The sequence below is a fragment of the Centropristis striata genome, chromosome 7 (genome assembly GCF_030273125.1).
Source record: "Centropristis striata isolate RG_2023a ecotype Rhode Island chromosome 7, C.striata_1.0, whole genome shotgun sequence".
NCBI classification, from domain to species: Eukaryota; Metazoa; Chordata; class Actinopteri; order Perciformes; family Serranidae; genus Centropristis; species Centropristis striata.
In genome coordinates this window covers 38,693,710-38,710,221 of record NC_081523.1, presented here as the reverse complement: position 1 = coordinate 38,710,221, position 16,512 = coordinate 38,693,710, and the positions used below count along the sequence as shown (strand labels likewise).

General features: G+C 36.1%; 1 protein-coding gene across 2 annotated transcripts in view; it reads right to left on the bottom strand.

The window, feature by feature from the left end:
• Positions 1-5,586: 5,586 nt before the first annotated feature.
• traf2a (Tnf receptor-associated factor 2a) overlaps positions 5,587-16,512 on the bottom strand; it is a 28,694-nt gene continuing 17,768 nt past the window's right edge. Inside the window, exons 8-11 of one of the 2 annotated variants that reach the window (XM_059336840.1) lie at positions 15,252-15,429; positions 13,988-14,136; positions 11,964-12,182; positions 5,587-6,118 (exon numbers count right to left, since the gene is read on the bottom strand). In XM_059336840.1, coding sequence (XP_059192823.1) covers positions 11,964-12,182; positions 13,988-14,136; positions 15,252-15,429 — 546 coding nt within the window. In that variant the 3' untranslated portion in view covers positions 5,587-6,118. Of the gene's footprint in view, positions 6,119-11,194; positions 12,183-13,987; positions 14,137-15,251; positions 15,430-16,512 lie in introns of those variants that run through there. The other variant, XM_059336841.1, reaches the window with a different exon arrangement.

Here is a 16,512-nt window from a genome sequence, read left to right as displayed (position 1 = left end):
TTAAAAAAAGTCACAATAAATGTTTCCTTTATTTCCTTTGTCTGACCAATTTCAGCCCCAATAAGTTTATTAAGTCATAAAACCAGATAGATGAAATAGATTTCATATCAACCAAAAAGGTTTACGGAAGAAAAAAGTTGACAAAGACAAAAACTAAGGACATTTTCACTATAATTTTAGTTAACGAAAATGTTTTTTCAATTCTAGTTTTCGTTATTTCATTTCGTTAACTATAATAACCTTGCCTAATCGGTAATAACCAAACTCCTTTTTGTTTGATTATTACTGTCACACTTAAGGTGTGTTTGGTAAATGTGAATAAATGATTAATAATAATTCAAATGTTGCTAAACTTCCTCTTTCGAACAGTAAAATAAAGACACGATTCCCCCAATTTCATTCAATAATCTTGTTTAGTTAGTTTTGAAACCACAAAATACAGTTTCAGTTAGTTATCGTTTTTTCAAAAACTCTTGTTTTTATTTTAAATTTCAGTTAGCGAAAATATTTTTTCAATTCAAGTTTTTGTCAACTATAATAACCTTGGTAAGCACCCAGCAGCACACAGAGCCCAGCCAATGTAGCAGCTACTGAATCTGAGGCCACAGTCACACATGCAAAATGTAGTTTACATAATGTGCAACAATAACAACATATTCTGAAGGACACGTTTCTGTACTAACAAGAGCAAAAGTTCTGCTGAAAGAGCCGGGACATAAACTGCAAAGTACTGAGGTCAGACTGCTGATGCATCTTTTTGCACACAAACCAAAATGTTTTTAAACTGTCTCAACATACGGTATAACTTCTATCTTTAATAAATACAATCTGTATATTCAGATATGTTTCACAGCAGCACACAACTCAACTCATCATCAAAGTGTGTCCCAAAACGACACCACTCATGCTATATATATATATATTGATAATAAAATCATAAAAAATAAAAAAAATGCTGGTCTGTAATATAAACCAGTGTTTGATATATGTATTTTTCTTATTGAAACCTCTCGTGCACAGAGAGCTTTCAGTATTTGTTGAGATGTTTAAAAACACGCTGGATGTGTTGCTATGAAGATGCCAAAAGCTGCACTGCAAAAAAGTGTCTGAAAACAAGATAAAAACACTAAATCTGAGAAATTATCTTGCTGCAAGGACATATAATTTCACTTGGCAACATTTCTTAAATTAGAGATTGTTAAATCTAGAAATAAGCATGTTGTACGCTTCTAGATTTAACCCTTAATAGGGCACTCATTGAAATACTTGCAAATTCCAAATTTCAACCCTAGAGAATATTGGAGAATATTATATACTGCCAGAATGTGTAAAAAAAAAAAAAAAAAACGGACCCGGGGGAGGGGGGTAATATTTTGAGAAGAAAGTTTACGAGATTAAAGTGGCAAATCTACGAGAAAAAATGTGCAGATTTGTGAGATTTAAAGTGGTGAATCTGCGAGAAAAAAAGTTGCTCTTTCCCCCGCTTTCTTCACGTAAATCTGCAAGTTCTACTTTAAATCTCTTAAATCTGCGACTTTTTTTCTTGTAGATTTGCCACTTTAATCTAGTAAATTTGCCACTTTTTTCTCGTAAATCTGCAACTTTTTTGCGCAGATTTGCTACTTTAAATCTCTTAAATCTGCGACTTTTTTTCTTGTAGATTTGCTAATTTAATCTAGTAAATCTGACACTTTTTTCTCGTAAATCTGCAACTTTTTTCGCGCAGATTAGCCACTTTAAATCTCTTAAATCTGCGACTTTTTTTCTTGTAGATTTGCCACTTTAATCTAGTAAATTTGCCACTTTTTTTTCCGTAAATCTGCAACTTTTTTTCCCGCAGATTTGCTACTTTAAATCTCTTAAATCTGCAACTTTTTTTCTTGTAGATTTGCCACTTTAATCTAGTAAATTTGCCACTTTTTTCTCGTAAATCTGCAATTTTTTTGCGCAGATTTGCTACTTTAAATCTCTTAAATCTGTGACTTTTTTCTTGTAGATTTGCTACTTTAATCTAGTAAATTTGCCACTTTTTTTCTCGTAAATCTGCAACTCTTTTCGCGCAGATTTGCCACTTTAAATCTCTTAAATCTGTGACTTTTTTTCTTGTAGATTTGCCACTTTAATCTAGGAAATTTTCCACTTTTTTCTCGTAAATCTGCAACTTTTTTGTGCATATTTGCTACTTTAAATCTCTTCAATCTGAAACTTTTTTTCTTGTAGATTTGCAACTTTTTTCTCGAAATATTACTATTATATTTATTCATACTTGGCCCTAATATGCCGTCATAGTCAAGTTCTCCTGGTACAAGTCATTGAAGAATAACTCTGTTTGTACGACTGTTTCTAATTTTTTTTCTAAATTTTCCATTTTTCCATTGGAGGTCCAGATCAATAAAGTTAATATTATCATATTATTATCATACTGATTGGTCAGATGTCATGATGTCACTGTCTGTGACGTAGCCTGATCTTTGATGATTAGCTGGAAGAAATCCATGTGGTTCTACGACCAAACAGAGAGACATGGGGACCAGTTAGATATCCACTGAAGTTACCAAATATAGTTCTTCGCCCGATAAAGGGGTTAAAATAAGAAATTAACTTTTAAAACAAGAAAAAATTAAAGCTGCAAGCAGCGATGACCTGGCCCGAGCAGAGTGACCTGATGATTATTTGTTTCTTACAAAGATAAAAAAAAAAAAAACTTTAGATTTAGAAGTGTTAAATAATTTATCTTGTTTTCAGAGTTCATTTCTTATTTTAAGCACACAGCATGTTTATTTCTAGATTTAATAATCTTAATTTAAGAAATATTGTCAAGTGAAATTATCTGTCCATGCAGCAAGATCATTTCCCTCAGATTTAGTGTTTTTATCTGGTTTTTACACAACACTTTTTTGCAGTGTGGTTGTTATATTCTGACCTCACTGACTCTTTGATTACATAAAGGAAAAGTGTAACATTCACTAGTTTAATGTATGCGAACGGAAACATTCTTAGTCACTTAGATTCATCACATCAAAGATTTCAATTAAAAATACACTGCACAAAATCAAAAGTGTCACATTTCGGTAGGTTTAAACTCACAGGAAAGCACATCCACAACTAAGTGGGCTTATGGAACATAAAAAAGGTACAGGCACTTTTTTTCTGTAAAAACTAGGTCAGTTCAAAGCTGTAAGGAAAGCCAAAAATAGGAAAATATTATAATAATATCAACCATTTCCTCTTTTAATACCTCAGCTCTGCTTCCATCCTGAGGCCTTCATGTCTCAGTTCCAGCCTCCACATATCTGTGTGTCTGAGCATGGCCACAGGCTCCACCCATATGGAAATATAACTCCGTGTCTTCACAAAGGGCTCAGCTCCCTTTCTGCATTCAGTCTTATCCACATTCTTATTATGCACTGATATCAAAACTAGGGCCGGGACTTTAACGCGTTAATTAAGATTAATTAATTACACAAAAATTAACGCATTAAAAACTTATTTTTGCACCGCGGAACGTTTCTCACTGGATGAGTTTCAGGAGGAGCGATTATACTGGAGCACCAACTAGCGTTGATGAGTCCAGACAACAACAAACCACAGTGAACATGAAGGAAGAAGCTGATGAGACCTTTGGTTGGCCCCGTGGATGATGGGACATTTAGTTACTAAAAACCAACGGATGGAAGCGTCCATAAGAGCATGGTTGTGTTGCTAGGCAACAAGGAATTCACATATCACCATAGCAGCACATCCAGCCTCAAGTATCACCTCAATGCTAAACATATAGCAGCTAGCGGCTAGTGTGCTAGCTAGCGTGGATTGTGTTTTACTCAAAAAACCAAAGTATTCTAGTTTACAGAAGGTCTACCTACCTATAGGCTACCTGGATTTATGAAATGTACTATATTTATAAATATGCTATTGCTACACTTAATGGCTAAAATTGCACTGGTCTGTTGGACTTGAACAAAAATGAACAATATTTTTGTTGCTGTTGTTGAATGCACTTATTGTAAGTCGCTTTGGACAAAAGCGTCTGCTAAATGACATGTAATGTAATGTAATGTAATGTTGCTTAAGCTTATGTATTCAGTCATTATTCAACGGTATACTAAAAATCCATGTGAAAAAAATTACTTCTCACTGTTCTCAGGTCAAATATTTATATGCGATTAAAATGCGATTAATTTCGATTAATTAATTACAAAGCCTCTAATTAATTAGATTAATTTTTTTAATCGGCCCTAATCGAAATGTAAAAGTTGAAATGCAGTATGGTGATGAAGTAACTCAGTAGAATGTATCTGGATCTGTTACATCTGTGATCTGTGCAGCAAGGTTATTATAGTTAACAAAAACCAACGAAATAACGAAAACTAGAACTGAAAACACATTTTCGTTAACTGAAATAAAAATAAAAACGATAACTAACAAACTGTATTTTGTGGTTACAAAACTAACTAAAACCAACTAAAATTATAGTGAAAATGTCCTTCGTTTTCTTCTTTATCGTGTTTACGTATGAAAAAAGTTGACAGACAACGGGCAATGTCGTTGGGCAAAATTTGCATAATTACCCGACAAATCTTTCACCTTTCAAACAAGATTATTGAATGAAATTGGGGGAATCATTTCTTTATTCTACTATGAGAAAGAGGAAGTTTAGCAACATTTGAATCATTATTAATCATTTGTTCACATTTACCAAACACACCTTAAGTGTGATAATAATAATCAAACAAAAAGGAGTTTGGTTATTACTGGTTTCATGCTAGTGAGCAAGGTTATTATAGTTAACGAAATGAAATAACGAAAACTAGAATTGAAAAAACATTTTCGTTAACTGAAATAAAAATAAAACAAGAGTTTTTAAAAAAAACGATAACTGAAACTGTATTGTGTGGTTACAAAACTAACAAAAACTAACTAAAATTATAGTGAAAATGTCCTTCGTTTTTGTCTTTGTCACCTTTTTTCATACGTAAACCTTTTTGGTTGATATGAAATCTATTTCATCTATCTGGTTTTATGACTTAATAAACTTATTGGGGCTGAGATGGATCAGACAAAGGAAATAAAGGAAACATTTATTTTGACTCTTTTGAATTTGGCACCCAACAAATATCTCATTACAAAAAAAACTAAACCCATGTCCGTCCTTTGGACACAGTTTGGCTTTAGGGAAGACAACACTAAACAAAAAGAAATCTCATTTCTTGCAGCACTATTTTCTACTCTTTTAGATAAGTTGATTTCTACTTTGTGACGTTTTATTTGAAGTGATGCTTTGATTTCAGTTGAAAATTTTCAATAAATGACCACAAAATGAAAAAAAAAAAACTAAAACTAACACTAAAACTAAACTAAAAACTAATTAAAACTAGCAAACTCACTCTAAAAACTAATTAAAACTAACTGAATTTGAAAACAAACATTCACAAAGAAATTAAAACTAAAACTAATGACTAAAAACTATTATAACCTTGCCGTGCAGCGATCATCTGCTTCTTGTTCTAGTGGGGAGGAACCCACAGAAAGTGACAAATGCCATTTGCTGCAGTGTTTAGATGCCAAATTAGAAAAAACAAAATTATTAACCAACCAGCATCACCATGCTTCAACTATCAGGGCACTCAAATGTTTGCATGTTACAAAAATTTAGCAAAACACTAGAAACTGCAGGACAAAAATGGAACTGGATTCTTTGTGAAGACACAGCAGTGGACATATTTTTGATATACCTCTAATGTAGGCATGTAAAAAAAATCACTGCACTGATATATTCAATATTCCATTTTGGCCATTTCAATATTTGTACATATGCATGTAATAAAACATTATAAATTGCTACAATAAAACTCATTCCATCCTATGAAAAAAAGGTAAAACAAAGTGTAAATATGCAGACAACAAATATTGAAAAAAAGCCAAAGTTTAATATCAAAAGATATTTATTGGATCTATAAGACCTTGTATGCAAATATATGTTTCATCTTTAATAAAATATGTCATATTTCCATCTGGGAAAATCAGCTTGACGACCATCGTTGTCCCGGAAAAGCAGCCGAGAAACTGTTGGTGCTCAGGTGCATCTTCCATAGAGCCGACATGCAAACGAACACTGCAGCTAACAGCAGACGAATGGAACACACACACACACACACACACACACACACACACACACACACTAAGATACTGCACTCAGAATTCATGGAATTCAAGCAATGTCCACCAGCACAAATGATTAGCATTGAACACAGGACTGGAGAGTTGGAGGCATAGACGTTAACTGCACTACAAACTGTGTGCAGAGCTGAGCGATACTGAAGGCTACATCAGTGTCACACTGTTAAAGGAACTCCATGTAGCGGGGCGGCATAGCTAAACTATTGTTCATTTTGTGATAAAAGCACCAAATTTGGTACATATATAGCTTAATATATTTGGAAGTACTCTGCCAAAAAAGAAAAGTTGGATGAACTCAAAATTTCAAGGCAACAAACGTCGATAAAATTTTTAGCAGGACAATTAAACTAAATATTTTAAGTTTTGTTTTTGAGTTTGCTCAACTCTGAATTCTGATTTTTGTCAACTCAACTGTAAGTTGTACTAACTTATAATTTACAGAACCTGAGGTTCACAACAAGGGACAATAGTTCTGCTAACTCTTATTTCTTTGTTGTGAAATGCGGGAAAGCGGTGAAATTCGGTCATTAGCGAAAGCTAGCGGCTAACTGATGCTAGCGATACTGCTTGTTACAGCTACAAGTGTAGCCATTAGCGTATCAAGGCTAACTCACGGGATATGACTGTCATTAACTTGCATTGTAGCGAAATCCGTGTCAGTTTCACGGAAATTTGAGTGATTCCGTGGCTATTCCACAGATTTTGAGTTAAGCGAATCCGTGGCTATTTCACGGATTCCTGTGAGACAACATTCCATGTTGAATTTACATTGTAATAACTTGTCAGCGAATATTGCGACCACAATTTTGAGTTAGCATTGATACGGCTAGCGTCAGTTAGCCGCTAGTGTCAGTTAGCCGCTAGCTTTCGCTAATGACCGAATTTCACCACTTTCCCGCATTTCACAACAAAGAAATAAGAGTTATCAGAACTATTGTCCCTTGTTGTGAACCCCAACTTAAAGATATAAGTAACAACAACTCCCCAACTTGTTTTTGAGCAGACAACTGGCTTCCTTTGTTGTGCTAACTTACATTATTGCCCTAAATGTCAATTATTTATATTTCCAAGTTTTACCAACTTAAATCACTGTTTTAGGCCAAAAAATACAAGTTGGCTTTCTTGCAGACAATCCTTGGCTTTCTTTTACTTTTTTACCCTTTTATTCTTATTTTCTATCTCGAACTCTGTTTTTGGATTGAGTTATTACTATTTTATTGTTTTACTGTTTTTAGCATTTTATTGTTTTCATTGTTTTTATTTATACCTATTTGTGTATGATTTTATTCTATTTTAATAACTATACAGCACTTTGGCCAACTGAGGTTGTTTTTAAATCTGCTCTATAAATAAACTTTGACTTGACTTTGACTTGGAAAAAGACTGGATATTGGGCCATCGCATATAGAGATCAGCCGATATATATGGACTGATATTTGCGTTTTTTACTTACTAAAACACATCAAATATGTGGATCATCTGAGGCCTAGAACAACATACACATTGTTCGATATCCAACTGTTCATATGTTTTGTTTGTTTTGTTAATAAATGCTTCTTTTTTTGTTTAAATTGAGACTTGTGTAACATTTGTTATCATTGTGTAATTTTTATCATGTAAATGGAGGGAGAAAAGGCAATATCGGCTTCAAGAATCGGCCCAAAAAATACACTAATTGCATATTCACATTCTGATGACCATGGCCGGCAATTTTCCAAAATGGCGGCCAGCTGTTACAAGTAGATAGAACCAGGACCTCCAAGCTGCTGTTTACATTTACAACACCACAAATATTAATTACATAAAAGTTCAAGTTAAGCTCCTTGATAAACTCCTTTGAGTTGCTCGAAAGTGTATATTAAAAAACTGGATCTAAACCCTTCCACCTAGTGTCACCCTTTGGTACAGGGAGATCTTTGATATCCTCCTCATGAAAGATTACAAGCTGCTGTAAAGGGCAAGGATCAACTGTTCTTAATTGTTTGGACACCCTTTCTTGATTATAAACCTGCAGATCTGAAAAAATCTGCTGTTGACGGGCAGACGGTTTTCTGACTGGCGATCATGAGTGGACTGGAGACAAACTAGAACTGTATTTTTTCTTTCTTTCTTTCTTTCTTTTTATAAATGATTATGTCACTATTATTGTCTTGGTCATTATGGGGGGGGGTTCCTGTTTCTGTGTTTTGTATTGTTAATGTGTTTAAAAACAATAAAGTGCGTTTAAAAAAAAAGTTCAAGTGAAAATAATATAATATTTATTTAATATTTAATTCTTTAATAACAAATTAAAGAAAATGTAGAAAATGTAAAAATGGCTGTAGCGGGCTCAATTTTCACATCATATCTATATGAAACTATCTTATAATAAAGATCTAAGGAATCATTGGTAAAAAGCATGCCAGGATATCATATCAGGAAGTTGACGTAATACGGTGCAAAGTGAGGCTATTTAAAAAATGGCTGCCATGGGAACCAGGGTCTGAGTTTGTGATGGCCCAATATCCAGTTTTGCTCCCAATATATTAATCAACACATCTGCCAAATTTGGTGCTTTTATCACAAAACGAACAACTGGTTTGATAAATAAAGCCATGCCGCCCCGCTATAAATGCTAAAGACACAATTCCAAAAATGAAGAGTCAACCAAATGTTAATCAGAAGACACAAACAGTGAGCTCCAGCGCCTCCACCTGCTGATCTATTGCTGCTACCAAGCAGCGGTGTCACTGCTCTAAGGCTCACTCTTTTCACTTTTTCATTTTATTTATTGGTGTTTAAAATTTCAAAACTTTAACAATACAAAAATACAATACAAAACCCAGGTGAAAATCAGATAACAAAAATACTGTTTGCATCACAAGCACTTAATAGTTTAACAGCTGCACCATCAATATCTCATATCAACAGTGGGCCAGATGACTACATGTAGCATGGAAGGGGCCACCAGCAGGCCTGCAGGGCCCCTCAGCTCTACGCACCGTTTTAGCATGTTTTCGCTCACTGTTATGGTTTTATTGTTGTGGTTCACCGCTGTCGTCCAGCCTGTCGTCGCCGGCAGCCTGCAGCTGTTTCCAGAGAGAAGCTCTGATAAACACGCTGCACGCTAGCTGCACAGACAGTTAGACAGCAGCTGATGAACACAGGCGTTCCCTCAGGAGAGCATGAGAATTAAAAAGAGAGGATATTGGACTTGCAGAGACACCACGTAATGAATGCTAATGTTACTCCGTGTCTGCTGGATGTGGACATAAGTAATAGCTTGCTAACATCTCAGACAAATCAACTTCTCAAGGCCATAACATGTGAAAGAACAGCTCATTAAGGCCCTGGTCAGACAGAGCTAGGCGCACGGTACTGCATTTGTTGTCGGAGGGGCCCGATCAGACACAGAGCACTTTGCTGCGACTTATTTTTTATTTTATTTTTTGTTGCAAGGCAACAATCGGCTCACCTATCCTTAGCCCAGGGGTAGGCAAACTTTACTAACAAAAGAAGAGGAAAAATGTCAGAATGGAGCCACAGACCTTATTTTCAGCCTAACAATGAAAATAAAACAGCCTAATAAATCTAAACTAGCCTACCAGCATCACTAATAGGTTATAAAGAGCATTTCTTGATATGATTTTGTCTGAATGCTGCAACACAAAACTACAATCATGGAAAAAAAATATTAGACCACGCTAGAACACGTTTTCTTCAATTTCTTGTTCATTTTAATGCCTGGTACAACTAAAGGTACATTTGTTTGGACAAATATAATGAGTAAATAATAGTTTACTTTATGAGCTGATATCTAGACATTCTCCATGGTTCTCTTGATAATAACCAAAATCATTATCAATTGATGGACAATTATATTTGTCCAAACACATGCACCTTAAGTTGTACCAGGCATTAACATAAACAAGAAAGCAAGGAGAAAACAAGGGTGGTCTAATCATTTTTTACATTTTAGTTGAAAACATGTTTTTATTATCTGGTCAAAATACTTCTGGCTGCGAACCAAGAAGGTAATCACAAGGAAATGGTGTAGTGAAGGCTCTCCCACTCACAACTTACTATATGGAAAGACTCACAAATATACTGAGACTCCAACAAACAAACTAAATGGGACAAATGGAGAACGTACAAATCTGACTACAGAGACGCCACTGGGGACTCTGAATGAAGTTAAAAACATTGTAACACCACTACAAAAGACTTGTATCCCTCTGACACTGCTGTTTTGTTTTGTTTTGTTTTGTTTTATTGTGTTCTTTTTTCATGTTGTTTTTCCTTAAAATTAAATAAAAAATGAGTTATAAAAAAGGAAAAAAAAGAAAGAAAACATGCTTTTAATGTCCTATATAAGTGACACATTTTTACAACTGAAGAATACAAAACGCTTTTGGGCCTACACCAATGATAAATGAACATTAAAATGTAAAGAAATGTAAAGCAATTTGTATTCTTCAGTTGTAAAAGTGCGTCACTTATAAAGTCATGGAAAAAATTATTAGACCACCATTCATTTTCCATGGTTTTCTTGATAAAAACCAAAATCATTATCAAGAAAATCATGTTAAATGTCTAGATATCAGCTATTAAATTAAACTCGTATCAGCTATTTTTGTTGTTATCATTCTATTTGTCCAAAAAAATGTACTTTTAGTTGTACCAGGCATTAAAAAGAACAAGAAAATTAAGAAATAAATGGTGGTCTAATCTTTTTTTTTTCCATGACTGTATATGACATTCTAAAAATGTTTTAACATTTTAGTCAACTGAAATTCTTACAAAAGTCTACGGCCCGGCGCCTTAAACTCCAAATGTTAAAAATATAACTTCAAGTGTAGTTTTGAATTGCTGCATTCTGACAAAATCATACTAAGAAATGCTCATTATGATCTATTAGTGATGCTGGTAGGCTAATTTAGACACAGTAGGCTTTTTCATCTTCATTGTAAGGCTGAAAATGAGGTTTGTGGCTCCATTACGCCTTTTTTTTCATTTTCTTTTTGGCCTTCTTTTGTTAGTTAAGGTTGCTAACCCAAGATTTAGGACAATGGGGGAAAAAACAAGTCTTACGTTGTCTGCTCTGAGTTGACGTTCTCTTTAACTTGAGGACTTCAGTGCTCCTGCAAAAATGCAGGTTGCATAGAGCAGAATGTGAGGGGCTCAGCAAAGCAAAAGCAGTGAACAAAATGAAAAAAGCTGCACCTGACTGCTAAAATGCTCTCTGTCTGATCGGGCCATGATGCGATATGCTTTAAATATTTTGAGGGACTTGAGTTATGGTGGTTATGCTAGCTACTAGTTGAAGCCCAATTATTTTGGAACATATATAGCAGCAATAAGTGTTTCTGGGAAGCTTATTTACTTGCAGCAGGAAATGTTTGGATGTGAATGTAAAACCTCAATAAGACACAGGATAATGACTGGAGATCAGAGATGATGTCATCGTATTGTGTCATCTACTCTCATAAGCATCTTTGAGTTCAAATACTGTGTGAGGCTCTTCAGCGCGGTGGGACATTTACACCAGGCAAATACTGGTATATATCTTCATATATGTTCACTCCTCCAGTCACTTTGGTAGGTAATCGCTAATTTTGTCAACTAAAAACTTGATTGGTAAACTAAGAACAGTGGCTTATGAAGAACCACCAGCCAGAAGACAGTTAGCTTCCTGCTCCGGTCTTGTGTATTGCTACCAAAACCAACAGAACGATGCAAATGGCAGCTGATTCAAACAGGTTAGTAGCAACAAAAGGCAGTGTTGGATTAATGCCCCCATCCTTTACCTAGAGCCCAGTGAGGTCTACAATGGCCTTGATGAAGATGGTGTCATCACGTATGTAGGAGTTCTTAGAGTCCAGCTTGGAGAGTGGACAGAAGAGGGGGCAGCCGCTGGCGATGTTCATGTCGCTGACGGGCCTCTGGAAGGACGAGGAGGAGATGTCGGGCCGGAAGGCATCGATGATGTGCTCCCTGTTGTTCTGGTCGAGCAGCATTAGGGTGACCTGAGGACAGAGGGGACGAGTCAGTACAGCAGGGGCTCTTAACAACATGATTAACACTATATGCTACTATCTGCTACTGCCTGGTGGCCTTGGAAGGCTGTCTCCATAGTATCGGCTATGTTTTGAGACGGGACTGATTAGGCACTGGACAAAGGCGGATCTCAGGCTTACACACTCAAACTTCTACATTTACAGATATACATTCATCCCCCACCCACCACCCTCCCCCCGACCCACACCTCCGATGCATGTTAAAAAGTGTATTATGTCCTTATGTTGCTCCTCCCCTCTCCTCATGCAACATGGTCTCACAGGATTCCATGAAATATATATATATATATATATATATATATATACATACACACACACACACACACATATATACATACATATATATAGTGTCAAAAATAGTATGTGACTCTTTGAAATGACCTAGTTTTATGCATTAATTTGTCTTTATTTATTCATTTATCTTATCTGCATCTAAGTCCCAAGTATAGAAAAACACAGTGGCCCTCATTTATCAAAGGACCGAAGAAACGAGCGAAGAAACGAGCGAAGAAACGAGCGAAGAAACGAGCGAGGAAATGAGCAAAGAAACAAGCGAAGAAACGAGCGCAGAAACGAGCGAAGAAACGAGCGAAGAAACGAGCGAGGAAATGAGCAAAGAAACAAGCAAAGAAACGAGCGAAGAAACGAGCGTAGAAACGAGCGTAGAAACGAGCGTAGAAACGAGCGAAGAAACGAACGAAGAAACGAACGAAGAAACGAGCGAAGAAACGAGCGAAGAAATGAGCGAAGAAACGAGCGAAGAAACGAGCGTAGAAACGAGCAAACGAGCGAAGAAACGATACACACACACACATACACACACACATATATACATACACATATATAGTGTCAAAAATAGTATGTGACTCTTTGAAATGACCTAGTTTTATGCATTCATTTGTCTTTATTTATTAATTTATCTTATCTGCATCTAAGTCCCAAGTATAGAAAAACACAGTGGCCCTCATTTATCAAAGGAGCGAAGAAACGAGTGAAGAAACGAGCGTAGAAACGAGCGAAGAAACGAGCGAAGAAACGAGCGAAGAAACGAGCGACGAAACGAGCGACGAAACGAGCGAAGAAACGAGCGTAGAAACGAGCGAAGAAACGAGCGAAGAAACGAGCGAAGAAACGAGCGTAGAAACGAGCGTAGAAACGAGCGTAGAAACGAGCAAAGAAACGAGCAAAGAAACGAGCAAAGAAACGAGCAAAGAGCGTAGAAACGAGCGGGTGGAGGAAACATTGAAGCTCCGGTGTCCAGCAGGATTACGCTAAACAGCAGAAGACAACAACATTTAATATCCTCAGCTAGTATTCTGATTAAAGAATTTCATGGTCGCAGGCTGTAATTATTTTAAATTATGTTTTAATGATAAATGATGTAGTCTAAAAATGCTTTGCTTTGTCACCATTAAAAAACAAAACACGTCAGAGTTTTATCAGCTCCAGGCATAGATACTATAGTCTAAGAGATCTGATCGTACCCTCTGCTCACGTCCACATTGATAAATGCCGAGCCCTGTGTAGAAATTACCACTTTTCTGCCGTACGTTTGTTTCGTAAATGAGAGCCATTGTGTTTGTCTATACTTACTAGAGTAAGTGCAGTTTAGATCACATTTTATGACAAATTAATGCAGGAAACTGGGCAATTTAAAAGGGTTCACATACTTCTTCTTGCCACTGTATACCATTAAATGTGGCATTATATTTGTCTGCAGGGTGGAGACCACTCATTAAAATGCTGAGTGTTACCTTCTGATTAAAAGGCCACTTGAGGAGTGCGTCGCTGTGTCCTCTCATCACCACGAAGAACAGAGACAGGTGGGTGCCGCGGCCCGTCCCGTCACCATTCAGGTAGATCCGGAGGCACATCTTATAGCCATATTTACTGGTGTAAAAGGCTGCAAAACACAGGACAAGGACAAAGTGTGATGATGTCTTTCATTGACTGGAAGAAGTATTACAGTCTTTAATAAGCTAGATGCCTCATCATGGTCTGGATTATGACTCATCTTAAGTCACCACTATAACCCAAGGCGGGAAAGCATTACCACATTTCTACCATTAAAACCGGGGGTGCTGTTGTGTTATTCTACCATTAAAGCCAGGAAAGAGGATACGTCGTTTTGTAGTATTTGTATTTTTTTCCACCTATTTTCGGTCTCTTGGCCAATGAAATGCATCAGAATAAATGTGGGAGTGTCGCAATGCAACATGGGACTTTTCCAGAACTGAAATCATCAACAAAAAAAAGACACAAAATTACTAAAAAGAGACACAAAATGACCAAAAAAAAAAGACACAAAATAACCAAAAAAGACACAAAATTACTATTAAAAGACACAAAATGACCAAAAACAGACACAAAATGACTATTAAAAGCCACAAAATGACCCAAAAAAAGACACAAAATGACCAAAAAAGACACAAAATGACTATTAAAAGACACAATAGGACCAAAAAAAGACAAAATGACAAAAAAGGAAACAAAATTACTAAAAAGACACAAAATGACCAAAAAAAAAACAAAATGACCAAAAAAAAAACCAAAATGACAAAAAAAAAAGACATAAAAAGACACAAAATGACTAAAAAACGACACAAAATGACCAAAAAAAGACACAAAATGACAGAAAAAGACATAAAAGACACAACATGACTAAAAAAAGACACAAAATGACAAAAAAAAGACACAAAATGGCCAAAAAAAGACGCAAAAAGACACTAAATGACCAAAAAAGACACAAAATGACACAAAAAGAGAATACATATGGGAGTGTCACAATGCAACATGAGACTTTTCCAGAACTGAAATCATGGCGGAAGACGACTATAGCGGAGGAGCTCAGATATAACAGCTATAAGCTCTCAAATACTGTTTGAATTTCATTTCTATCTGCTACAGAGGCTGAAAAATCTATTATTTAGTAGGAAGCGTTGACACTTTTAAAATCGACCAGAGGTTTTACATGTGTTTTTTCCAGGCGTTTCAGACCTAAATGGGTGAAGGACCTACCAGGAGAGAACATGGCCGGGGCGCGGCCGGCCACGGCGTCCTGCCTCTTCTTGGTGAAATCGGAGATCTTCCAGACAAAGATGCCGTCATACGTGGCTGCAGACATCTCCCTCATTTTGCCCTCCATCTCCACGATGGACAGGTCCCTCAGACTCACCGTCCTCTCCAGCTGACGGACCTGCAGTAACACATCAACAAGGTCAACGTGCTGAAGTGCTTTTAACAATAAATCTATTGAGCCAACTATAGGTCAATATTTAATTAACTTAACATTTAGAAAAAGCTAAATGAAGATACAGTGACACTGAATTTCATTGCACCTTTGACTGACACAGATATCTCTTCATAATAAACAATTGAAGTGAAAATGTTTTCTAATTTCTGGTGCTTTGACCTTCTATTTTCCATGAATCATTATGTTACACTACAGGCCAAAAGTTTTAGAAGCAACTTAAATTTTCTTTCTTAAAAAACCAGTCTGGATTCTTTGGATTTTTGGATGTGTTTACTGCATGATCAGACTTTACCTATAATGAATTGAACCATTTTCCTCAATTTCCCTTCAGGTATACATTGATGTTACCAGACCATTGCTGAATAAATGTTAACAAAAGAAAAGAAGGACTTAGTTTTAGGGTTGAGAAGACACAACTTTAGTGCAAAAGTAACAAACAAATCACAGCTTGCATTATTCGCTTTATCTGAGAGTTTGGATACAAAACCCCCAATAAATGGGCAGTCTGTGGCCTAGAGCTTGTAACTGGAGAGTCGCCGGTTCGAATCCCAGTACCGACAGGTCAAGGACTGAAGTGCCCTTGAGCAAGGCACCTAACCTCCCTCCACAGCTCCCCGGGTGCAGTAATGTGCTGCCCACTGCTCCTTGCATGATGTGTTCACTTGTGTGTAAAAATGGATTAAATGCAGAGGTTGAATTTCCCCATTATGGGATTAATAAAGTAATTAATCTTAATCTAAATCTCAACTGTGTTCATATCTCTGACAAACTACCACAGAAATGGCCCAAATTAAAGCAGCTGAGTAAAGAAACAAGAGTCCAGATTTATACATTAAGGAAAGAAGGATACCGTTAGCCTCATAGCATATTTGCCTAAGTCATATTTGAACGTTTTCGGAAAACAAGAAAAAACAAAATTTTTAGTAAGCCCATTGGTATTTTTAATTGATATTGTAACAGTAAGTTCAAATAGAAGTGTGAACAAGTTTGCATAAAAAATTAAACACACCGTTTTCATAACAGATA